Source organism: Ammodytes marinus (assembly GCF_949987685.1).
Source record: "Ammodytes marinus genome assembly, chromosome: 16".
NCBI lineage: Eukaryota > Metazoa > Chordata > Actinopteri > Uranoscopiformes > Ammodytidae > Ammodytes > Ammodytes marinus.
Window position 1 is genome coordinate 5,980,527 of NC_137220.1, and position 25,183 is coordinate 6,005,709.

At 42.2% G+C, this 25,183-nt stretch overlaps 1 protein-coding gene across 1 annotated transcript in view; it reads left to right on the plus strand.

Moving 5' to 3' along the window:
- cacng2a (calcium channel, voltage-dependent, gamma subunit 2a) overlaps positions 1–22,836 on the plus strand; it is a gene marked incomplete at both ends in the record, with an annotated part of 74,323 nt that extends 51,487 nt beyond the window's left edge. Inside the window, 2 exons of the mRNA XM_080043371.1 lie at positions 20,952–21,092; positions 22,301–22,836. Of these exons, the coding sequence (XP_079899497.1) occupies positions 20,952–21,092; positions 22,301–22,836 (677 nt within the window). The remainder of the gene's footprint in view (positions 1–20,951; positions 21,093–22,300) is intronic.
- Positions 22,837–25,183: the final 2,347 nt, after the last annotated feature.

Consider the following 25,183-nt stretch of genomic DNA (forward strand, 5'->3'; position numbering starts at 1 on the left):
CACAGACACAGACACAGACACACAGACACACACACACACACACACACACAAACACAGACACACAGACACACACAGTTATTAATCAGTTGTGAGACGGTTACAGCCTGGAGAGTCCTTGCCATTGTGAGAGAAAAATGCGTCGTTGCATACATAAAAAATGAAATGTCACTCCTCCTGTCCAACAAAGTGCAAACACATACAATAACAATCAGACATACAGAGCATCATTTATATAAAAGTACAATTTTGTCGTAAGAGTGAAATGAACATTGAAGGATAAACAAAAGCCACATAGCGTTAAGAAAATACATTGCCAGTTTAACATGATTATAAAATTGTTAAAATAGATATGAAAGGTGATAAAAATATATATGAAAAAAAGCAGTAAAGAGTCAAGTCTGGCTGACTTTTTGTGCAATAAATATTGAAATGAAAATGTGATTTAGCATTGTAGATATTTGTCATTGCATGTTATACAATACACAACATGTTAGTTGGAGGGAAAGTTGATCTATATTAAATCAAATCCACCTTAGATCAAAATGTCCAAATGTCCTGCAACATAAAGAGAAAGCACAAGTCATGTGTGGCTCACAGGTGACTCCTGTGTGAGATACATCATTGACAATGTGCTTTGTGTGCATATCTCTAGGTCACACACTGTAGAATGATGCGTCACGTAACGTTGACATCAGATTTCAGAGGAAAGTTGAACGCTTCGTGTGTGTGTGTGTGTGTGTGTGTGTGTGTGTGTGTGTGTGTGTGTGTGTGTGTGTGTGTGTGTGTGTGTGTGTTTGTGTGTGTGAAATGTGTCTGTGAAATGTGTCTGTGTGCAGAAATAATGGGACTCGTTGATGCGTCAGTGAGCTGCTATATGAGTTTGTTTGTTACTGTTTGTTTGCGTTTTTGTTTTCACGCTGTTCTGCTTGTCAGTTGGTGGCGGTGACACTGCAACAAAATGTTCCAATGCACCAACAAAGGCAGGGAAGAAATAGACTGTTTGCTAGGAGAAGTGGGTGAAACAATACTGGATTTAAAGGTGCAGTGTGTAGAATGTATTAACAATAGTCAGAAGAACAGACTTGGTAGAAATGGAATATAATATTCATAAGTATGTTTTAATTAGTGTTTAATCACTTTAAAATAAAATTGAATGTCATATCTTAAAATGAGCATTTTCTATCTGCAGAGGAACAGGGTGCGCCACATTGTTGCTCCCCCATGTTTCTACAGTAGCACAGAAAGGACAAACTTAACGGCATTATGCGTTTTTATATATAGTGGACGTCCTGGGGAAATGCACCTGTTGGAAGACCAAGAAGAAGACGTACTGTAGAATAAATAACTAAATACATCTTCACCTCATCACTTGATATTGTGCAAAGACTTGAGGCAGTGGTGGTTGATGCCATCTTTGGTTACTATAGCTTCATGTCCTTGAAGGCCAATTCAAGGACAGGGAGTGGATAGCAAGGGAATGTTCCAATCTAGAATCTCACCACTAGATGCCACTAATCTTCATACAATAATCTACACACTGTATCTTTAAAAATATTCAGTTGTCCTCAGTTAGAAAACTATATAAAAAAAATATCACATCCCTTTATCATATCAGCCTATATAAATGATCACACAATTAATTGAGTCCATATAAGATCTTTGTAATATTCTTTTTGGTCTTTACTGTGGGTTAGTGGGATCAAATATGTTGCGTTTACTTTCCCGGTAGTGTGTGTGTGTGTGTGTGTGTGTGTGTGTGTGTGTGTGTGTGTGTGTGTGTGTGTGTGTGTCTGTCTGTCTGTCTGTCTGTCTGTCTGTCTGTCTGTCTGTGTGTGTGTGTGTGTGTGTGTGTGTGTGTGTGTGTGTGTGTGTGTGTGTGTGTGTGTGTGTGTGTGATGTTGTTGTCACGCCAACATCAAGCCCTGATGTGTGGGGACATCAGCAGTGGAGTGGAGGCTGATTACAGTAATTGAAATGTGTTCTGTGGAGGAAGTTCAATTGTCTGAGCGAGGCCTGTCATGTGAAGGGATTTCAGTGACACTGTTCCACTGACCCCTCTTTGTGTGTGTGTGTGTGTGTGTGTGTGTGTGTGTGTGTGTGTGTGTGTGTGTGTGTGTGTGTTATGTTAATAAGACAGAGCTGTGTTCATGGAATGTGCGTGTCTGCAGGGATCATATCATATACGTATGTCTTTACATTTTCCGGGATTTACACAGACTAAATTAAGAGTGATTAAGAGATTTTCGTTTGCCTTTATAGGTCATTTATGCACATCAGAGGGAAAAATGTGACTGTTATCTAAAAAATAAATATCTAAAAGTTTCTCATACTATCTTTAAAGCAAGAATATTATCACTATACCGTATTGAATCTCTCTATAAAAACCCTTTGATTACTGTGGCACTTGTTCTCTGTATATCTGTCACTTGGAGTTGAGGTGATTTTAATGAACATTTTAAATGGTGTAAATCACTGGGAAGAGGGGAAATGAGAAATGCAGGACAAAAGAAAAATCAAGAAAACATGTCAAAACAAACAATGGACCAGTAAAACATTACCAACTAGCTCATTAATGAATTCCCAGAAGTGTCCCTGAACGCCACATCCGAACCTCTCAGCTCTCACTCTTTACTCTTGCTGTAGTTTATAAAAGGCAGCGAGTGAGACTTTGCATTTATTTCCTAATCAATTCAAAGTCAACCCTCATCCTGCCTGCGAGGTGTGTTGTCAGGACACATAAGCTTTCAGACACGGCTGTTAGAGCTGCGTCAGCAATTCTCCTTCTTCAGCACATTGGTGAATTTAGCCACTAAAGCTAATTCCCCTTTGTTTTTTTGAATGCGCCATGTTTTACAATGTGTATCGTAACATATTCTGTCTTAACTCGCACTGTTTTTTATGCAGGGATGGTAACAGGGTATATACCTGCTTAAAAGGATTGAACTTTATAGGGCTTTGAAGATTTGAATTTCCCTTCAAAGGTCGTACATTTTTTGATTGCCCTTTCTTAGAATAAAATAAGTACTTAACATCAGAAACATGTTCTAAGCACGTCTTGATTTTGTTATTGTGAGTATGTACACACTTTACAAAACTATTGTTACATGAATGTAAGTGTATAATGTTTTTTTTATATAAAGTACGCTACCTTAGAATGCGTACAGATTTTTCTTTATACCCTTCCTACTTTTGCCAGTATGGCCGTGACGTTCATTGCATTAAATTTAATTTTAAGTGGCATTGAAAAGGTCTTAAAAACTCTTAAATTGGACTTGGAGATTGCTGGCGGTATCCTGTATTTAGTGGATGCCAGTGTCGATTGGGAAAGGGGGTCGAGAGTTGGGGTTGAGTGGCGACGAGCGAGGCTAGGACGAAGCAAGGGCTGAGTATTGAGGCAGAGGAGGTGTGGAGGGGATTAATAAGCGTTTGTAGTATTAAATCAATGTGCCTGGGAGCTGAGGCACCTGATTAGCATGACCCTGTACTGCACATCAGCACATTCTGGGCTGGGGGAGGCTGATTAAGAGCCAATGCTAATTTCCTCTCAACCCTGTCAATGAAAGGGAGTGAGAGTGAGAGAGAGTGAGAGAAAGGGAGAGAGAGAGAGAAAGTAAGAAAAGAAAAGACAGAGAGTGAAAGAGAGGATGGAAGGGGCTTTGTGTAGAGGACAATGTGCAAGTTTATTCACGTGCACAGTGAGTGTGTGTGTGTGTGTGTGTGTGTGTGTGTGTGTGTGTGTGTGTGTGTGTGTGTGTGTGTGTGTGTGTGTGTGTGTGTGTGTGTGTGTGTGTGTGTGTGTGTGTGCGTGCGTGCGTGTGTGTGTGTGTGTGTACTATTTGTGCACTTGGTTATGTTTGTGTGTTTCATGGATGTCAGTTGAATATTGAAAGCTGAGGCACAAGCTGTAGTTTGCAGCACAAAAGCTTCCAAGTGTGACCTTGTGTATATATATTGTATTACGCTGACAGATAACAAAGATCTTCAAAGCCCCGGAGTTGTCATAAAGCAAAAAATATATAGAGTATGGACAATTTAGTATATCGTGCTTTCGATTTAGCATAGCCTTTTACCTTCATGTTAGTCTTGTCTGGTGTCCTTTACCTTATTGCTTTTCTTCTGTTAAGATTATGAACTTAGTAACAAAGTTATTGGGCTAAGCGTGAGTTTTTTGCTGTCTTTCAGATCACTTCAAAGTTTTTTTTTGCAGTAACCGACTGTTTCGCATTAAAACTTGGATGATAATGCGAAATAGAAGCTCAGCCTAAAAGTTCCGGTGTTCTTCGTAGATGACTTTTTCAAATGATCGGCTGAAGATAAGATACATTATTATTTATATAAAGATTTTATATCCATTGCCAACTTTTGTATTTGTTCTCTAGGACACCTCCTGGGCTCTGTAAAGATCAATGTAATGTAATCATTTTTCATTTAGGGATTTCTACAGAGTAATCTTATACATAAATGGTATCTAATCAGCCCCTTTAATGGGACGCTGGTGCTGCAGATTAGTTTAAAGAAGCAATTAATTCGTTACATTTTACATTTTCTCAGGTTTTTATCCCCAGAAATGTTGGTGGAATAAGCAGAATCAGAACTTTAAATGCAACATTTAGATTAGTTCTTATTAAATGCAAAGAATTTGCTTTAATACTCTTGAACTGGATTGACTACCTTTGTGTGTGTGTGTGTGTGTGTGTGTGTGTGTGTGTGTGTGTGTTCATGTGCGTGTGTGCGTGCGCGTGTGTGTGTGTGCGTGCGTGTTTCCCGGTGCTCTCCCAAAGTAACTGCCAGCAGTGAGTGTAAGTGTGAGTGTCGGTTGCAGTGTGTGAAAACCCACTCATATAATTTCCCATTTGGACTCTTGGTTCCATGAGTTAAAGCCACAGTGTGTAGGGGACGAGTTGCGGCAGACAAACCCAGCCACGGGCCTCTGCATGACGGTCTCATTAAGTTGTTTGTCAGCTGAGCGGTGCCAGGGCCCGGACAACCAGCCTGAGCCGATCGATGCAGCACACTGGGTATCCGCTCTCCCCCTCCTGTGTCTGTGTGAGCGGGTTGGCACGCATGCTGGCAGGACCACAGGGCTGGGCAGGGCAGACTAAACCCTCCAACGCTCATTACTACAAAGCATGGCCCAAGTAGCCACCAACAGGCATGATGGTCAGACTAGTATTCATTTGTTTGACATATTTCGACTACTTCCTGCAGGCTTCTTCAGGTTCTATCAAGTTAGACTAAATGAACTTTTGTGAGTTATTGGGCATGACGGTGCCTGTGTCTCTGAACGCTGTGGTGCTGCGAAGTGGCAAAATGCAACCAGTGTTATTTTATCCCTGTTTCCATGTCCAGCTTAAAACACTTTGTTGGACTCCTACAGAGCAGCTAGACATGATTGACCGCACAGTAAACTCTGTACATCTTCAGGAAACTGTCCCTCTCCCCTTCTATCGTCCTTGTATATTCTGCTCTCTCTCTAAAGTGTAGGTTCCTCCTCCTCTTCCTTGCCCCCCCGAGCCAAAGGTAGGACACTTAAAGGAATACTTCACCCATACGGAACTAGCGTTCTATCATTATAAAATCGCTATTGAATGAGGTTTTTCTCTACTCAGTCTTCCCTCAGTCTTCCCTTGGCCCAGCTGTCCTGTTAACCCTAATCCTACATTTTCCCATGTGTGATGTCATACAAGGGAAAATGAAGGGTTAGACAGTGAGACCATAAAACACTCTTTCTGCCTTTTCTCAGGCTGGGATGAACCGATTTCTAAAAAAAAATGCGCATTTATACTACATAGGATTAGCCTGGTGCTACCAGACCATCGTACTTAATTTCATTTGTACAGAAGGTCTGGAAGTGCTGTAATTGGCAAACGTTCTCTCACTTGGAGGCGGGTGTCTGTTGAAGTTTAAAACTATTGGATCTGCTCAGTGCCACTTTCTTGATCTTACCAACCAATCGCATAACGTTTGGTCGTGCCATACGTCATGAGCCGGCTTCTGACAGTGCGTTCCAGTTTTACTGGAAACTCGGAAATTTCCGACTTCACTACATATTGTAGTCTATGGATCTACCGGTACCTGGCAACAGTAACTTGCTAGAGCCTAACGTTTAGTTATTTGGATGAGAAAGGTTCTAGGCGTCCATACTTTCCCGAGTAGATGCACTGGAACACAGACAGGTCGGAACTCGGAACTACCAAGTCTTAAATCTCCTTCTTCCGAGTATAAAGGAACGCAGCATTCAACTGAAACTGGAGCGTGACTTCGACGTTATCGTTCTCAGCCACTCGCTCTGTTCGCTGATTGGACAACCAAAACTCTGGACGAGCAGAATCCCACTAATACACCCCATCCCCAGACTGACTACTGAAGGGAAAATTAAATTTGGGGCGGAAGTAGGTGGGCGGGCGGAGCCAGGCTAACATAGGATCTCAGAGTTCAATAAATCTTCTCATCCATCACTAAGACAGCCAATAAGTTTGTGAGTTTACTAGTGAGTTAGTTCTGCCAATACTCTCTCACTTCTTTCCAACTCTTCCTGCATGTGTAAATGAAGGATCAGAGAAAACCCAATATTCAGTGTTGTTGTTCAAATCAAAGTGGATGAGATTTCCTCCATCCGGGGAAAGGGAAACTGGTGTGTGCCAAAGCTCATCTCAGCTCCTGACAGGACAACAAGCAGTGATAGGGCTGGTAAATAGAAAAGTGCCAATCATCATCAGAAGGCAAGCAGCCTCCAACCAGTATAAATAGAAATCTGTGAGACTTAGAGGAAAGCTGAAGGGTTTATTTGGTCTTGTTTGAAAAGAAGTTTGGTGCAACTTCCCGTTAGTTTTAATATGAATGCAGCTCACTTTGATTCATTAGATTTTAGTAAAGATGAACAGATAACTTCTGTTCTGTGGACTATTGCTTATACTCCCTTAGATGCCTTTCAAGCTTTTTCATTACAAAACTCCCCATAATTTTTTAGATTTAGTGTACTTCCCACATAAGTAAACAAAAGCTGGGTCTCCTTTGTAGGTGACGACTGTAAATTGTACATGCATGGCTGAAATGAAAAACCTATGCTTCTGCGTTCACATTATCAAATCGTCAAAGAATTAGAAAAGAAAGCCACTAATGTCACGCTAAACTCTGGTGTAGTAACATTTTAGCCCCTTTTTATAGTGGAAGTTTTAGTCCTGAGAAGGTATTTTCCAAACCTTACCTTTACCTCTACAAAATAAAGTAGTTAGAAAGCTGATTAAAAATCTTTAAAAAAAACTTGTATGCTTGAATTTGCAACTTTGTTAGTTCAAAGTCTCTACACTTTGGCCGTGATGGAACTGATGTGCGATAGTCATAACTTTATTCCATCTATAGTGTTAGTGTGATCAGGTGACAGGTTGGCTGGTATTGCCAAAGTCATAGTGCAGAGCAGGTCTTTTCGACCCCAGAAACATTGTCTGTCCCACGATAGCCAGAATGTTGTGTAGGAAGAAAGAGAAGATGCTGCGTACTCTCTCGCTCTCTCTCTCTTTCTCTCTCTCTCTGTCCCTCTCTCTCTCTCTCTTTCTCTCTGTCTCTCTCTCTCTCTGTGTCTCACTGTCTCTCTCTCTCTCTGTCTCTCTTTCTCTCTCTCTGTCTCTCCCTCTCTCTCTCTCTCTCTGTCTCTCTCTCTCTCTCTCTCTCTCTCTCTCTCTCTCTCTCTCTCTCTCTCTCTCTGTGTGTGATGGTGTGACCTCGACCCAAATCAAAACGTTGACCTGAGAGCTAATCAGAGGTTCCCTGGAGCTTCCCTTCATGTGGGGCCGAGCGCCTCAGAAACACAAGACGCTCCCGAGGTCACCGCTGTCATTAGCTATTAGCTGGGAGGTCAAAGCTTTCATTTGCAAAGGGCTCGTTTGTTTTTTACAGCAGCCGGAGATAGACAGCGTTTTTTTTTTTCAGGAGAGTCACCACTACTCAGGACTGTATGTCAGAATAACAGTTTTTCCTCTTTGATAAAATGCTGATGTAATACAATAATAGGTCATTCCGGTCGTTAAACTATTATCTCCCACAAGACGAGACTAAAGTTGCACCGTAACGTTTTTGAAGGGTTTTTTCATTGTTTGGCTTTTGAGCACAAAACGAAAAAAGTAAAATGAAGGCGAGAGACATGTCAGTCCAAAACATAGTTCATTCAAGCACTTCCATAACATGTCTTCTTTCATTATAGTTTAAAAAATGGTCAAAAATGAACATTTAAGTGTTTATTTTCATGATGATATCCATAGCTTCATTTTTTTTAACCCTATTCACCTGCAGTATTATTTCTTTACAGTTGTATGCGAGTTTCTTCATATATCTGATCAGTAAAAAGAAGAAAAAAACACAATATTTCAGAGGTTGGCTGATATAATTAACCATTAGCTACAGTAATGCTTAATAGAAGGTCAATGTCAGCTCCAAACATATCAACCAAAGCCATTTTTCTCACTGTTACACATGGTGTGACAGTGACATGTCCTTTTTTCACTCTACACTACCACTAACCCATCCACCACAGCAGACTACTCTAGTCTCTGTCTATCTGTCAGTGTGTCACTCTCCGTGGCTGGGTGGCCCTGGGGTGCTGCTGTGCTTAAACATCCCTCCAGGCAGGACCCAACTACTCTGACAGGGGCTCAGCAAGACGCTCCCTAAAAACATGGAGACTGAAGATGTTTAAAAAAAAAACTCCAGAATGTGTTTGTTGAAGGATTGATTTTGAACTATCCGGCCTGTGATAGCAGCAGCCTCAGCGCCCCGGGGCCATAGATAGTTATGGCCCCCTTGGCCTTCGCTGCAGGCAACAAGCTGCTCCGGGCTCCATACGTAAAGGCAAGAAAAAGGCTAAGTTTATTTATATAGGAGAATTCAGACACAAGGCATTTCAAAGTGCTTTACAAGGGCATGGAAATACATCAAGATTAGACGTAAGAAAATATTGAAATTGCATTTAAGAGATAGCAAAAACAATGAGTGAAAACAGACGGACAAATAGGTAAAGTTGAGAAGAAATTGCATTCAAAAGACAATCAAAAGATGAAAATAAAAAGTTCCAGGCTAGATGGCAAACAGAAAAGTCTTTGATTTAAAAAAGCTGAGAGCTGCAGCAGACCTCAAGTTTTCCGGGAGTTTGTTCCAGATATGCGGTGCATAAAAACTGAAAGCTCTTTCCCCATGTTTGGTCCTAACTCTGGGGACTGAGAGTAGACCTGTCCCAGGGGACCTGCGAGCTCTGGATGTGTCACAATGTAGCAGCAGATCAGAAATGTATTTTGGCCCAAATGTATCTTTAAACGTTCATATATTCTGGATTCTTTACACTTATAGTAAAACGAATTTAGTTGAAATATACTTTTCAGAAAGATGACATTTCTGTATTACAAATCTTTTTTTTAATGCAATATTCTAATATTTTGAGATGCTCGATTTTTTATTCCATGAGCCGTAAGCCGTAATCATCAAAATTAAAACAAAAGTAAGGCCTGACATATTTTGCTCTGTTAGACTTAGACTTAGACTTAAAATAGTTTTTATTGTCATTCAATAAATGCACTATAGTGCACATATTAAACAAAATGTTGTTGCCTTACTATTACTATTACTATGTGTAATGAATCTAGAATATATGAAAGCTTCACTTTTTGAAATGTCTTTTCCATGATATTCAATTTTTTTATAGGCACCTGTATCTACATATGAACACTGACACACTCAAGATCACGCAGGAGTGCATATATTACAGTGTATCCCAACATATACTTAGCCTCTTCTTCTGTGGTATAAAACATGGTCAGCCAAACCCAGGAGGGGAGGGGAGGGGGGGCAAACTGGAGAAGGCCCAGTGCATGCTGGGAGGTCACTGTGAAGGTCACTGCACTTATACACTGCGCTGCTAAACATGGATGTTAATACGGCGAATGCATCGGACTGGAGAGAAGCACTGCAGGCCAGCCGAGCCCCAGAGCCATGCAAATTAGCTCCAACATCACAAGACTCCTCATCACTTTAAGATTGCTCACAAGATCTCTGGACCTAAAGGCACTTGTTCTGTACAGAGCAGTTCTTATATCTTTGGACATAATGTGGTTTGATGAAGGCTTCAGATAATGTGTTGTGTTGTGTGCTAAAGTTGCCTTAAGTTGCTTTTCTTTTTTTAAATGGTGTGTAACTCGTATTGGCATTTTTGGAACAGACTTGGTAGAAATGCATTAGGCTATAATATTCATAAGCGTGTTTTAATTAGTGTAATCGCTTGAAGAAAATTCAAATTGATGACCTTAGAATGAATCTTTATATCTACATACATCCATGTTGCAGTGCCATGTTTCTTATGGTTTTAACGGATTTGTGAATTTGTATATACAGTGTAGTTGGTGTCCTTGGGAAATGCACCTGTTGGAAGATGAAGAAGAAGTACTATAGAAAAAATAACTAAATATATCTTCACTTCATTACTTGATATCGTGGAAAGACTTGAGGCAGTAGTGAATGATGCTATCTTTAGTAATAGCTTCTTGTCCTTGAAGGCCACCGTGGCTTAAAGACAGGGGTTAGCAAGGGAGCATTGTAATCTAGAATCTCTTCCTGGAGTTTTAAACCTGGGTTTTAGTCTCATCTTTGTGGCCGTTCTGACTAATTAATCCTAATAACTAACCTCAGCCTTTTCTTCCAGTTAACTGTTGGAAGCAAAGGGGACGGCCATAACAATTTTAAAACTCATACGACTGATTGATTCCCTTCAAGCTTGAATGCTTATCACTGGTTTCCTGGATGTTCAGGTCTTAATTTCACGTGTAGAATTTTACTGTCTTGAGTTTGACAAATGTTGCCAATTTGAGCAACCTTTCTTTTTATTGTTTTATTTGAATTGAATTATTATATTTGAATTACAATATACTGACTTTGAGCTATTTGAATATAGCTGTTGAACACTGGGTACCTGTAACGTCTATCCAAATATGTCAACTAAATCTTACTGTACTTAATACTTCTATATATATTTCTGTCCACGCTATAAACTTTATATTCAGCAGTTGTAAGATTCAAACCATAATGGTAATTTGCTTCTATATAAAACTCACTATATACCGTTGAGCAATGTTGATACGAGTTAAAGATAATTAACGAGGCTTAATTCAATTCTGTAAAAAGGCTTAACAACAGCTTTAGGAATTAAAACACTGCTGTTAGTTTGGAGCAAAATGATCACAATTGAACATGCGTTGCCAATTATGAGTTGTAGTTTATTTGCTAAATGATGACCACATTGATATAGTGAATAAAATAATGCACATGAATATCAGCTCCTTAGTAAAATAAAAGTTTAAAAGTCAAACAGCTAAAATAAGTTTATTTTGTTCATTTTTGACGAGTGCAAGTGTTGTTTTTCTCTCTACATTTGCCCGCGTCACAGCCTCCCTGAGCTTTCTTAAACTTTCCGTGTCACCTTGAGCTCCTGCACTATTAAACCTGCACCTCCGTCAACAATCAATACATTTGGCTGGAACCCTAAATCCCTCATTTGTCCCGGCAAATGAGGCTGATGGATGAGAAACAGCCCGGCGCCCTGTCCCATGCAGACAGGTACAATGTGCTGTGAGTGGCGTGTCAATAGCTTCAGAGTTTAAAGCCCCTTTAAACCCAAAATCCACAAAATCCTTCTCACTGTGTAATTTGGGGAGTTAGATGCATGATAATAAAGCATCTGGAAAGAGTTGTAGGCATATTTATCAATCCAAATGAATGATATATTCATTTAAGTGTGATCAACTTTACAGAAATTTGGTTTAGACGAGGCGGGCTATGCACTGGTTCTTATGACATAAGTATTTTGAATCACGGCAGTTCTCCGCATGAAAGCTCTATAAAAACAATGACTTTTGCCTTGGAGACCGTTTGATATGGCGTAAGTTTTTATAATATTTCTGCACATTTACTTTCAATCAGATTTTTGTTAAAGCGTATAAGACATGATTTTGACTATTTCAGGCCAGGTTTCCAGAGGCATCACCAATGAAAGGAGAGCTTGAGAGACACTAGAAAGAGTGGTGCATTTAGAGAAGGGTCAACCCTCAAGACAACTTAATATTTAATCAAGCACCTCACACGTAACCCTAAACCCCCACAATCCCCTCTGGTAGCGCAAAGGGACGAGGGGAAGAGAGTGGGTGAGGCAGTGAAAGACAGTACGGTGTGTGTGGGGGGGGGGGGGGGGTATATGACACTTTATCTTTCAAATGGTCTCGTGCTTTGACTGAGTGTGAATTACGGTGAGACACTCTAGGGGGAAGAAAATGTAAGCACTGGTCGATTTTGAGATTTCTGTATATTTTACTTCCATAGCGTTCCCATAGTAGTATAAATCAAAGGTCCAAAATGTACATTTAGGTGTTTATTTGACTAAACCTTGTCTCGCCTTGTATCTGTATCTATATTTCTCCTATACAGCCATATTTAACGACCATTATCTCAACTTTTTCAATACTCTTAACCAAATATCTCAACTTCTAAAGCACTTACATCCACTAAACTTTCCATCTTAGCACTATTATGAATGTTATTATTATAATGTTGTTTTTTTAGACCTGTACATATAGTTTTTTGCTTAATAAAATGAAAAAAGTCTGTATCCAAAAAAAATTCTACTCTCACAGGTTGTGAAAATGTATTCAGACTAAAAAATATGTTTTATATTTTACCTGGCAAAGATTTATGATGATATGTATAAGTTAAACATGTAACCCTATTCAACTGCAGTGTCTAGCGCATTATATATTAAGTGAGAAGAAGAGAGAGAGAGAGAGAGAGAGAGAGAGAGAGAGAGAGAGAGAGAGAGAGAGAGAGAGAGAGAGAAAGAGAGAGAGAGAGAGAGAAAGGAATAGACAGGGGACGTTTGTTCGGTGGCAAAAGACGACAAGGTGACAGACACATGAAAGAAAAATGGCGGACGGTGAATAATGGATTTAAAATCTCCTTCATAATTCAGGTCGGAGTTCAATGGCCGCTGTGCTGCTGAAGGCAAGGTTAAAGACAGTGATAAGGCCTTTGACTGATGACATAATGACATGATGAACGCAGGTGGGACAAGGAGCAGAGACATCACTGTGTGCAGGGTCAAAAGCACATTCATAAGGGACTCGTTAGTCGGTCATTTCAATCAATTATCATAATACAGATAGTGTCAGTTGCTCCTCTGTTAGTGAGACAAGTTTAAAGGTTTTGTACACTGAAAAACACACACACGTTAAGAAAGGAAATAATTTATAAGTTTATTATTATAGAATGATAGTATTTCTTTAACTGTTGTCCTTTAAACACATTAGAGGTCATTTAAATAGGAGGACCAAATATTAAAAGCATTTATTTATTGATATCTAATTGGGAAATAAAATTGTAATAAAAATATACATCAATCTAAACCTTTTATTTTGAAAAGTGTTTTTAATTCATTCATTTGACATGATGCATTTATTGAACAAACTAATTAAGCCCTTTATCTTTTCATACGTATGGAACCCTGCTTTGTTTTACACTCCACATCATATAGATTTTTTGTTTAGGCTACAAACGTAATGTTTGTTTGCCATGGGGTCGTTACAATTAAATCAATGTATCTGTTTGGGGCCATTAAAGTGCTGACCCATTGGCCATTAGAAAATTATAAATGTTATGGGTGCAGTATATACTCTGTAGAATAGTGAATATGCTCGATACATTTCAAGCCAGTTCCTTCCGCCTTTTAGATTTTGGTATTTTTTTTGTGCAAAAGTGAAACGTTTGGCCCACCGATGGCACCAGACAAAAGGTCAGTGAAATCATTAGTGTTGAGCCTCAGGGGAACACAAATAACCGGATAACATTACATGGCACATGGGCCGCATGATGTCATTGTCCTTGAGAATATCTCACATAGAGCCCCGAAGAGCACATGTAGCCTATAGCCCGTCAACCAAACGGGCGCATTTTTATTTTATTTTTCTGTTATGCAACTTGTACAAGTGTGATGTGGAAAATAATTAACTTAACAATAAAGAAGGAGACATGTTTATGTGAGGAAACGGAAGGTTCTCCGTGAGAATGGTGACTGATTCCCTCACTGCAATCTGGTGTGTGGCACTGATTGGCTGATTGGACCCAGGTGTGAGGAGATGATATATGCCCTGAGATCCCAGTGCTCTGTGCTGCTCATTATCTCACCTTAAGAGGTAGTGAGAGGTTGTTTCAAAGTGCTCTCTGTGTTAAGTTTTTCTAGTCTTCTGTTTTACTTGTGTGTTTCCGTTTAGCTGCTTGGCAGCGGTGGTTTAGTTTGTGCTTTAGTTTTTCTATATTAAAAGGTAGCCTGTGTGGCCCTTTCTAGCCTTGTGCTTTTTGTTTTCTCCCCCTCCCCTTCTTCGCGTTAGCGATTTAGTGGTTATCCCTCCGGGGATAACTTTAAGACACCCTTTGGTCCGCACCTGTGTCCCAAACCCTCCCCCCAGTCCTCACAGAATGAGCAGCCCAATGCAGGGCACAGCGGACCCCACTAGTGCTGACAGTTTAGAGGTCCATAGGCAGGCTATTTCTGCTCAAGGAGCCATGTTGGGCTCACACGACCAAACCCTACGTGCCATTGTAGAGCAACAGGCCTCGCAGGACTGCATGCTTCGGGAGATACTGGCCCGTTTACAGCCACCTGGGCCAACCCCTACCCAAGCACAAGCACCTCCAGTTCCACCCCATGACCCTTTTGTAGGCCAGGAGACCAAGCTGGCAACCCCAGCCCGCTATGACGGGCATCCAGGGAGGTGTAAGGGATTTATAACCCAATGCTGTTTAGTTTTTGAGTTACGACCCTCTATGTTTAGCACCGACCGAGCCCGGGTCGCATATATAATATCCCTTCTTTCGGAAAAGGCCCTTTCATGGGCTACAGCCTTGTGGGATAGGCAGACTCCAGTCTGCGCTGACGCGCCCCTCTTCATGGCGGAGATGAGGCGCGTGTTCGACCACGATGTTAGTGGCCACGAAGCAGCCAAACGCCTCCTTAGGTTACGTCAGGGCTCTGCAAGCGTTGCAGAATTTTCAATTAAATTCCGGACTTTAGCTGCGCAGTCAGGTTGGAACAGGGAGGCTCTAGTGACCACTTTTAGTCATGCCTTGTCTGAGAGAGTTCAGGATGAGCTCGCTTCCCGTGAGGTTCCAGATTCACTTGAGGATTTAATCTCATTGGCTATTAGAATTGACAACAGAATTCGTGAGCGCAATAGAGAGAGAAAACAAGCGTACACCCACCAGATGTCTGAGGAGTTTAGCATCCCTTGTGAAAGACCTACCCTGCCTGAAGGGTCCCTCAACAATGATGATCAGGAACCCATGCAAATAGGACTCGCACGGCTTACTCCCGTGGAAAGACGGAGGCGTATGAGCAGTGGCGTGTGTCTATACTGTGGGAGTGTGGGTCACTTCATTCGCCAGTGCCCCTCAACGCAGAAACACAATAAGCAGGGAATCAGGGTAGGCGTGTCAGACCTTGGGGAGGTCTTGCAGAGTCGTAATAATTCCCCTCCCGTGGTCAGTAGTTGCACCCCTTTGCCCTTTGAGTTATTATGGGATGGACACTGGCGCGCCTTCTCTGCATTTGTTGATTCAGGAGCAGCAGGTAGTTTTATGGACTCAACCCTGGCCCGAAAGCTCAATTTACCCATTTATGATCTTCCTTGTCCACTCGCAATTAGTGCAGTGGATGGGCAACCATTGGGTAGGGGTAGGGGTAGGGGTAGGGTTGAGAGGGTCACCTGCCCGATTTTCATTCGCATCGGCAATCACACGGAAGAGATTAAGTTTTTTCTTATTGATACACCTCAGTTACCCCTCATTCTGGGACACCCATGGCTCAAGGAACACAACCCTCACATCAATTGGAGGACTGGGAGGGTGATGAGCTGGGGTCCAAACTGTGCATCTCACATGATGGAATCAGACTCTGTTCAACGCCAACCTGTTGGATGTGAGCCCCCTCCTGCCACGAGTGCCTCTGTCTCAAAATCTCACAGTTCAGTAGGCCTTCCCTGTGCTACCCCCAGTGACCACCTGACTCTCGGGGTTATTGAGACCTTGACTCCCTCTGATTCTTCGCCCTCTGTGTCTCTTCTTGCAAATGGGGTTCCTGCAGGGTGCGCTGAACTTAGTGAAGTCATTAGTAAACATAAGGGCCGTCCACGTTCAAAAAATCAGAGGCTAAATGCCTTATCTCTACGATTCCAGTGTTCAGATAGTGACAGTTCTCCAGAGCCCATTGTGCCCCTTACCCACATCTGTGCCCCACTGACTGGGGAGATTGACACAGTGGTTCAGGGGGCTCAACAGCAGGAGCCGGACCCAGGAGGGGGGCCCCAAGGCTGTCGGTATGTTCCGGCACGAGTGCGATCACAAGTGCTTGAGTGGGGCCACTCCACACACCTCACAAATCACCCTGGTGTTCGTCGCACTATTGGTTTTCTCAAACGGAGATTCTGGTGGCCCCGGATGGGTAGAGATGTGAGCGAGTTTGTGGCAGATTGCAAAATTTGCGCCCGAAACAAGACGTCACAACAACATTGCCGCCCAGCCCCAAACTATCGGGTGGGTCAGAGGGTGTGGCTCTCCACAAGGGATCTCCCACTGCGGGTAGAGTCTCGCCAATTGCCGCCACGTTTCGTTGGTCCCTTCAGGATCATTCGAAGGATAAACCCCGTCAATGTTCGCCTCTTGCTTCCTCGGTCCATGAGGATTCACCCCGTGTCTCATGTTTCCCGCCTCCAGCCAGTCTGTTCCGATCCACTAGCCCCTCCAGGGAGGCCTCCACCCGGGGTGGGTGGGGGGTCCTGTTGGAACGTCAGGTGCCGTTCCTTAGAGGGGTGGTCCTGTGAGGAAACGGAAGGTTCTCCGTGAGAATGGTGACTGATTCCCTCACTGCAATCTGGTGTGTGGCACTGATTGGCTGATTGGACCCAGGTGTGAGGAGATGATATATGCCCTGAGATCCCAGTGCTCTGTGCTGCTCATTATCTCACCTTAAGAGGTAGTGAGAGGTTGTTTCAAAGTGCTCTCTGTGTTAAGTTTTTCTAGTCTTCTGTTTTACTTGTGTGTTTCCGTTTAGCTGCTTGGCAGCGGTGGTTTAGTTTGTGCTTTAGTTTTTCTATATTAAAAGGTAGCCTGTGTGGCCCTTTCTAGCCTTGTGCTTTTTGTTTTCTCCCCCTCCCCTTCTTCGCGTTAGCGATTTAGTGGTTATCCCTCCGGGGATAACTTTAAGACACCCTTTGGTCCGCACCTGTGTCCCAAACCCTCCCCCCAGTCCTCACAGTTTATACAGCAGTTAGATATATTTGCATTGTCATAGATTCTGCATGTTTCAACATGGGAGAGAGAAAGTGGGCGTGATTTCATTTTTTAAAGGTTAATTGAACGTTTTGTGGGGGGGGGGCATATTTTTGAGAGTGAATGTATATTTAAATATGTTCAAACATGTCTGGAGTTGATTTTTAGGCAGTAAACACCATAACTTAAGAGGCGGATGATACTAACTTTTCTTAAAAGGGCAGTATTTATACCAAAATCCCTCTGAATCCCAGTCTCTTCATTTCATTTTCAAGATTCATAAGGATGCAGCACGCTGTATTTACAGAGGATATTTTATTGCAGCAAGCCTTATGTAGGATGCTATGGAAAACAAGAATTTATTTGATTTATACCCTGCTGGTCAAATCCTGACCGAGCCACCAAGCTGTTTGAGAGTTAGTTGAGGTGATGAATGATGAATGATGAATGCGCTGCTCTGCACTTATGTCCTGCTTCCCTGCCTTAATGGACAAGGTGCTTTCAAATTCACCTCTCATTCACCTATTCACACACACACACACACACACACACACACACACACACACACACACACACACACACACACACACACACACACACACACACACACACACACACATTGATGGCATGACATTTTCACTTTTGAAACCAGTCTGAACTTTTTCATAAAAGTTTTCTAATTTGAAATCTGAATTATTATGTACGTTACTAAAGGAACTTTTTAATGTTTAGGGAACAGTCAAATTTTTCCTATAAATGACCTGTAACAGCCAACCAGACTGTCCTATAGTCACTTTAAAATAGATTTGCTGTGTTCCCCCAGCCTTTATAACCTTACACACCACTAACACATTTTGTAATTATGAAATCAGACAGTGTCAGTATCAGCCGATATTCAAAACCCAGATATCAGTATCGGATCAGAACTGAAAAAAAAAAAGTGGATGGTGCATCTCTACAGCAGTCCCAATAGGACGCAGCATCAACGGCCCCCTGTTCTGATCTGGTGTAAACTGGTATGTAAACAACACAGTACTGACAGGTGGATCGTGAGGCGATATTTAATGATTTTGACAAAAAGTGATTATGACAACAAGCGTTCTCGAGAATCGCTGACTCCATCTTTAAATCCGCGCTGATTAAAAGTTATTGTTTTAACTCAGTGCTGTCTAGTACAGTAATTATGTAATCTTGAACAAAAGTTTTGAACAAACGGATAAGGAGTGAGTGAGGGCAGGGCAGCAGGTATAGCGAGGCAGATGGGCCGGCAGGAGCCCGATGGCGGGTCCCCGTGGAGGTGAGAGCACACAGACACCCAGCACGGAGTCAGGCCTGCCCAGCACGCAGTCAGCACTTTGGGGAGAAAGTGAGAAAAGTGCTGAAGAGGCAGCCGCACCGGGGAGATGAGGTGAAGTGGTGAAAAATTAACCAGCCTGATGAAAGTTTAAGTGTGTGCATGTTAAACAGGAGAGAGAGGGGCGGGGAGAGAGAGAGAGAAGAGGGGAGAGAGAGGGGGGGCAGAGGGATAGAGAGATGGACAGAGAGAGAGAGAGAAAGAGAGGAGAGGACGTGAAGTAAGGAAGGGTGGCTGAAGGTGATTCTAAGAAATGGACATGTTCAGGAGACTTCCTCATAGTTTCCCCTGCGTTACTTCAACAGCTCCTCAGACTCCGATATGAATCTAATTTTATCGGACACCTTAGGACACCTAAGTGCAGCCCTTTCTTCCACCGTGCCTTGAATACAAAATGGTAAAAGGTTGATTGAACATTTTAGAGAAGTATTTTCAGAGAGAGAGAGTATATTTAAAGCTATAGTGTGTAACATCTTCATGTAATTGAATGTCTGTTACATCTTTACTGCATCTAAGAAAAAACCTGGACGTGCAGCAGAATGTATAAAATCCATGCGCCATCACCGAAGGCTTAACTCATGTAGATGCGCTGACAGTGTTGTTGTAATAACTCAGAATTCCCCATGGGAGAAACAGAAGTTACGCACTATAGCTTTTAAGTGTGCATGTTAAACAGGGGATACGAGTAGCGGATGTAAAGTTAGGAAGGATGACTGAAGGTGACTGAAAGAAAATGGACATGACCGGGAGACTTCCTTGTTTCCCCTGCAAAAGTCAAACAGCTTGACAACCTCCCATTCGACCCTCATTTTACCTGACAACTTAGGGCGTTTTGAAGACCCTTTTCTGACCCTGTTTTGACCCCTAAACTAACAGCATATCCCTCTTTTAGCTCTTTGCTTCTTGATAATTAGCTGCAAAGGACGCTGCTGCTTTGCTTTCAAGGACACGCTATCTGCTCCATCCCTCTGCACTGCGGCCTGGCTCATATACATGATGCCAGGAGCCCCCTAGCACTGTTGTTGTTGACTACCGTTCACATGATTCTACATAAAAGCAGCAAGCAAGCTCTGTGTGTGTGCTGCGGAGAAGTGTAGTGTAGTGTGTGTGTGTGTGTCCTTGTGCGTGTGTGCGTGTGTGTGTATGTGTGTGTGTGTGTGTGTGTGTGTGTGTGTGTGTGTGTGTGTGTGTGTGTGTGCGTGCGTGTGTGTGTCCTTGTGCGTGTGTGTGTGTGTGTGTGTGTGTGTGTGTGTGTGTGTGTGCATGTGTGTGTGTTTGTGAGAGAGAGAGACAGAGAGAGGGTGAGAGAGAGGGAGAGAGAGACAGAGAAAGTGTGTGTATGTGCGTGTGTGTGTGTGTATGTGAGAGAGAAAGAGAGAGAGAGAGAGAGAGAGAGAGAGAGAGAGAGAGAGAGAGAGAGAGAGAGAGAGAGAGTTAAGCGGTGGTGTGATTACATAAGGTTGGGTAACAACAGGCCTCACTGTGGGGACACACACTCACTAGACGGTGTTGATGGAGTCTTTCACAGGCCTGATGGGGTGTTGATTGGGATGTGCTCACACACAAGGAGCAGATGCTGCAATGGATTCTAATGTGCGTTTCTCTCTAGCTATCTGTTCCTCCCTATGCTTTATACTCATCATACTACATTCACATACACTTCAGTCTCCTCTTTCCCTGCTGCCTACTTGGGCTGTTCTCCTCTCTGTGTGAGTCAAACAGAAAACCACATGCACACCATAATGTACAATTTAATATAAGAACTGCCCGGACCGTATGAAACTTTCAAGTCCTTTGCTTAAGACCAACTTGTATTCGTTGGCTTTCAGTTTTGAGTTGAGTTTATGACACCTTGGCTTCTTTCTACTGTTATCTGTCTTGTATATTTGTATATTGTTTTTGAGCTGTAAAGCCCTTTGGTCAACTATGGGGTTTTATGTGAAATTTTTTGGCATTTTTGTTGCTTTTATTAGACAGTTTTGGAGAGACATAGATAAAATGGGTAAGAAAGGGGGGTAATATGCAGAGAACGACCCTGGGAGCCGTACTCCACCCTACTCCACTGCGACAAATTGCTGTTTTTGACTCTGCTAAATAAATACATTTGAACTTGAACCAACCAAGCTTTCTTTCTTTCTTTCTTTCTTTCTTTCTTTCTTTCTTTCTTTCTTTCTTTCTTTCTTTCTTTCTTTCTTTCTTTCTTTCTTTCTTTCTTTCTTTCTTTCTTTCTTTCCCTCTCTCTGTCTCCCAGGTGCGGTGCGAGCCTCCAGTATCTTTCCCATAACCAGTGTGATCCTGCTCTTCATGGGCGGCCTGTGCATCGCCGCCAGTGAGTTCTACAAGGCACGCCACAACATCATCCTCAGCGCAGGGATCTTCTTTGTGTCTGCAGGTGAGGACAGGAGGGCCAGGGGGGGGGGGGGTAGGGGTTATGGGGTACAATGTGAATGTGCAAGCAAACGTTTTCTACATCCTTGGGCAGTATTTACACTACATGGCTCAAGTGGCCCAATTCAGATTTTTTTTCTCCTCTCATCTCCTTCAGCATGTGCACGTATGTGAATATTAGTTGACGAAACCATCAGCAATCTATACAAATCAGTCATTTTAGAAGAATGTTTCAACTTTCTATCTTGGTAAAAAAAACATATTCTGCTCACTGAACTTTCTGAGTGTTCAACTTTCTCAAGTTTCAAAGGCTATTTTATTTTAAAATGTCAAACAATTTCTCTAAAGAAGTTGCTATTGCTCTCTTCTCTGGTGATTAACATTTTACCTCGGCGTGAATTCCAAAGGCCACGAATGCAGCGGTCTGTTCTCAGTCTGCCAAGTCACTTCTCTTCTATTCTTCTTTCTTTCTTTCTTTTGTCCTCTTTTCGTTCCTCTCTCTCGATCCGGTTGCCGGGCTAAAAGCCGTCCGTTGGGACCCATCTCTAAAAATACGGTGTCCCTGACACACTTTCCCTGCCATCCATCTTCCCAGATATACCATGTCAAACATTTCTCTGTGTGTGACTAACCCAACAAGTCAAAGCACATTATATATAAACTGTATATGTGGATATACCATGGTCTCTAAGCACAGAACAAAGGACACATCTCCATCGTGGATAAAGTTAAATTCTGTCTCAAATGATTTACGTCAAGACCTGAAGTCGCCTTGTTTCTCTCAGCGAGGGAAAAGATTAGGCGTGTTAGATCAGTCATGTTGGATTCGACCCCTATACAGTGTATGATTCAACACTCTGAATCATACAATGGTAACGATACACTAAGTTGAGCATCCTCTAAGAATAACTCTGCCTACACTGTCAGACATAGTGGTAGTAGAAGTCCATTTATGTCCCCTAAGGTACAATCTTCCCTTATGTACCGCTTTGGGCTAATTATTGGCCCTTGAGGTAACAATGTGTTTGTTTTTGAGTGACAAACGTGCAATGTACCATCTCTTCTAAAAGGTACAAAAATTTATTTGTTTCTGAGAGTGTATGAGTCCATCTTAACTGATACTTGTGTGTCTTGTTTTCTTCTTTATTTTCCCCATTCCCCCTTAACCCACCCCTCTCCTGTCACCTGCCCCTCCCTCCTGCCCCCCTCCAGGCCTGAGCAACATCATCGGGATCATCGTGTACATATCAGCCAACGCGGGGGACCCCTCCAAGAGCGACTCCAAGAAGAACAGCTACTCCTACGGCTGGTCCTTCTACTTCGGCGCGCTCTCCTTCATCATAGCGGAGATGGTGGGCGTCCTGGCCGTGCACATGTTCATCGACCGCCACCGGCAGCTGCGGATAGGGGCCCGGGCCGCCGACTACCTCCAGGGCTCGGCCATCACGCGGATCCCCAGCTACCGCTACCGCTACCGGCGTCGCTCGCGCTCCTCCTCCCGCTCCACGGACCCGTCGCACAGCCGCGACACCTCGCCCGTGGGCCTCAAGGGCTTCAGCGCGCTGCCCTCCACCGAGATCTCCATGTACACGCTGCCCCGGGACACCCTCAAGTCCTCCGGCACGCCCACCGCCACCTACAACTCCGAGAGGGACCACAACTTCCTGCAGGTCCACAACTGCATCCAGAAGGACCTGAAAGACTCGAGCCACACCAACACAGCGAACCGGCGCACCACCCCGGTATGAAGGGGGGAGAGAGTCAACAACACTAAGGCCCAGGCCCAAAGGCCAGGGCAGGAGACCAGGAGACAACGGGAATAAACCCCTGTGGGCGCAGTAGGCTATACGGCCCCCACCAGGAGAAGATGGATTTCCATGTTTATAGACATTCATTCTTTTCGTTCAGCTGCATGACTTTTCCATTACCATTTGTTGAGAGAGGGTTTTCAACAAAGTCTGCTAATAGGTTCACTGGATTGAATGGGCAGAACAGTGAGAATGGGGACCAGGTTTGTCCCGAGGGGGATTTTTCTGAGTTTGTTTATGAGGTTTTTGGGGCACTGGAAGGGAGGGAGTGTGGGAGGGGTGGGATGGGACGGGGTGGTGGGCACTTATGAGACAAAGAAGTGATTTCATGATTTCATAGCCCTTTGGTTTGACCGATTCGCCCAACATGTTTGAGTGGAGCAACAGGTGGAGCGCTCCCTCAAGCCAGCCCACCGCTCAGACATAAACACCTCTTTTTATTTATTGACTCATTTGTTTCATTTTTTGCATTAAAAACTGTGAATTGTTACAGTTTTTGGGATTCAGTAAGAATTAGCCCAAATCTGTAATCTCTTAAACAAAAAGGTACTATATATATGTATTACTTTTATAAATAAATTATTACGTTAATAATCAAGAGTTACAGACTTTACCGAAGCAAAAAAGCAAAAAAAAAAAAAAAAAAAGACAAAAAAAGTTAACTAAAACCAAGTGCTGTTGGTCAGATGAGAAAAGACTCTTTTAGTATCTGTTTCATTGGAAGGTTGAGAACAGGAGACGGAGCCTTTGGTTAACGACAGACAGTCAGCAGTAGAATAATATCTATTCTTTTAACAGAACCTTCTCGTCTTTTTCTCAGTCCCTGTTCGCTTTCTTTTGTTTTTTGGCGGGGTCGTAAACGGAAGAGAGTTTGAACCCCACCCTTAACAGAAAGAGCCAACCAAACGGGGGTCTAAAGTTCACAACGCAAAAAAAGACTCCAATCACGACTTCTACAAAAACAAAACAAAAACGAAAAAAAGGAAGGAGCAGAGGTATGAAGGAAAAGAAGAGGAAGCCAAAACACAAAAATAAAAAACAAAGTTAAATAATGAAATAGCTAAGTGACTCACAATTTCAAGAAATTAAATGCATGCTATAAAAATTACAGCAAATCTGCTCTTGAGAAACTTAAGTTTTAAAGGTTAATAATTATAAGGGGAAAAAAAAGCTAAAGACGCTAAAAAGTTTAAAGTATTAATGTTTTCATGTGTATTTTTCTTATGTATTCTTTTTTTTTTTTTTTTTTTCATTTTATCTTTATTGCTTTTGTGAGACGAACCAAACAATCTACATTGAACAAAAAACTGCTTTTTTTAAAAATAATGGTTCGGTTTGATTTCTTTCTGAATATATAAATATATGTATGTATGTATTTTATTTTTAAAAACTCACACAGCCTTAGTCATTTTTCTTTGTTCTTTTTTTTTTCTTTTGGATTTTTAATGTGTTGTTCAAAAATTGAAAAATGAAAATCTTTAAAGGTGCCAAAACCGAATGATCCTATACTTGGATGCATCAAGTCCTGATGAATAAAAATACGAACCCTAGGGGGAACAAATCACCAAGTTTCACCGCGTGTCTCTAACACACTGTACCTGATACCACCTTCTTGTTTTTCAGATCTCAACACTAACACTTGTGTGTCTGACACTGATACATCACCATATCTATGTTGCTGTTGATTTTTCTTTTACAGACAGCAAACAAACTTAATTGGGCTCAAAAGTATAACATTTGTCCTCATGGTAAGTTGTGCAAGTATAAAGTATATTCCCAACTGATTTTTTTAGCGTCTAGCCCCTTAAAATGAAGCACGGTCCAGTCAATGACCTCAGTGTGGACATGAGTTGAAAACACTTCAACCAAATGTGTTGTTTTAAGTCTTATATTTAGTAAGATGCCAGATAAAGATGAACAAAGTAACTCAACCCATCTTTTGGGAGTCCGACAAAAAAAAAGAAAAAGTTGTCCAAGTACAATGAACTAAATGTCCGCTAACTTGCTGTCATGTTGTGTCCTTCCAATGTTTGGCCCTTCAATTGTTTAACTTGTTACCACATGATGGCAGCTTACTCCCATTAGAAGACCATTGGATAAGGTTAATACGTCTGCAAAAAGATACAAAGTTGGCATTTAGTTACAGTAAGAGTTTTATGGATATGGATACCACGTTTAGGATCCACTGGACTAAATGCCATACTGTATGGGATGGACGTGTGTAGAAAAGTCAGTTAGTATATTCACAGCATGGGGAATTTCCTCCGATCTGGACACGAATACTTAC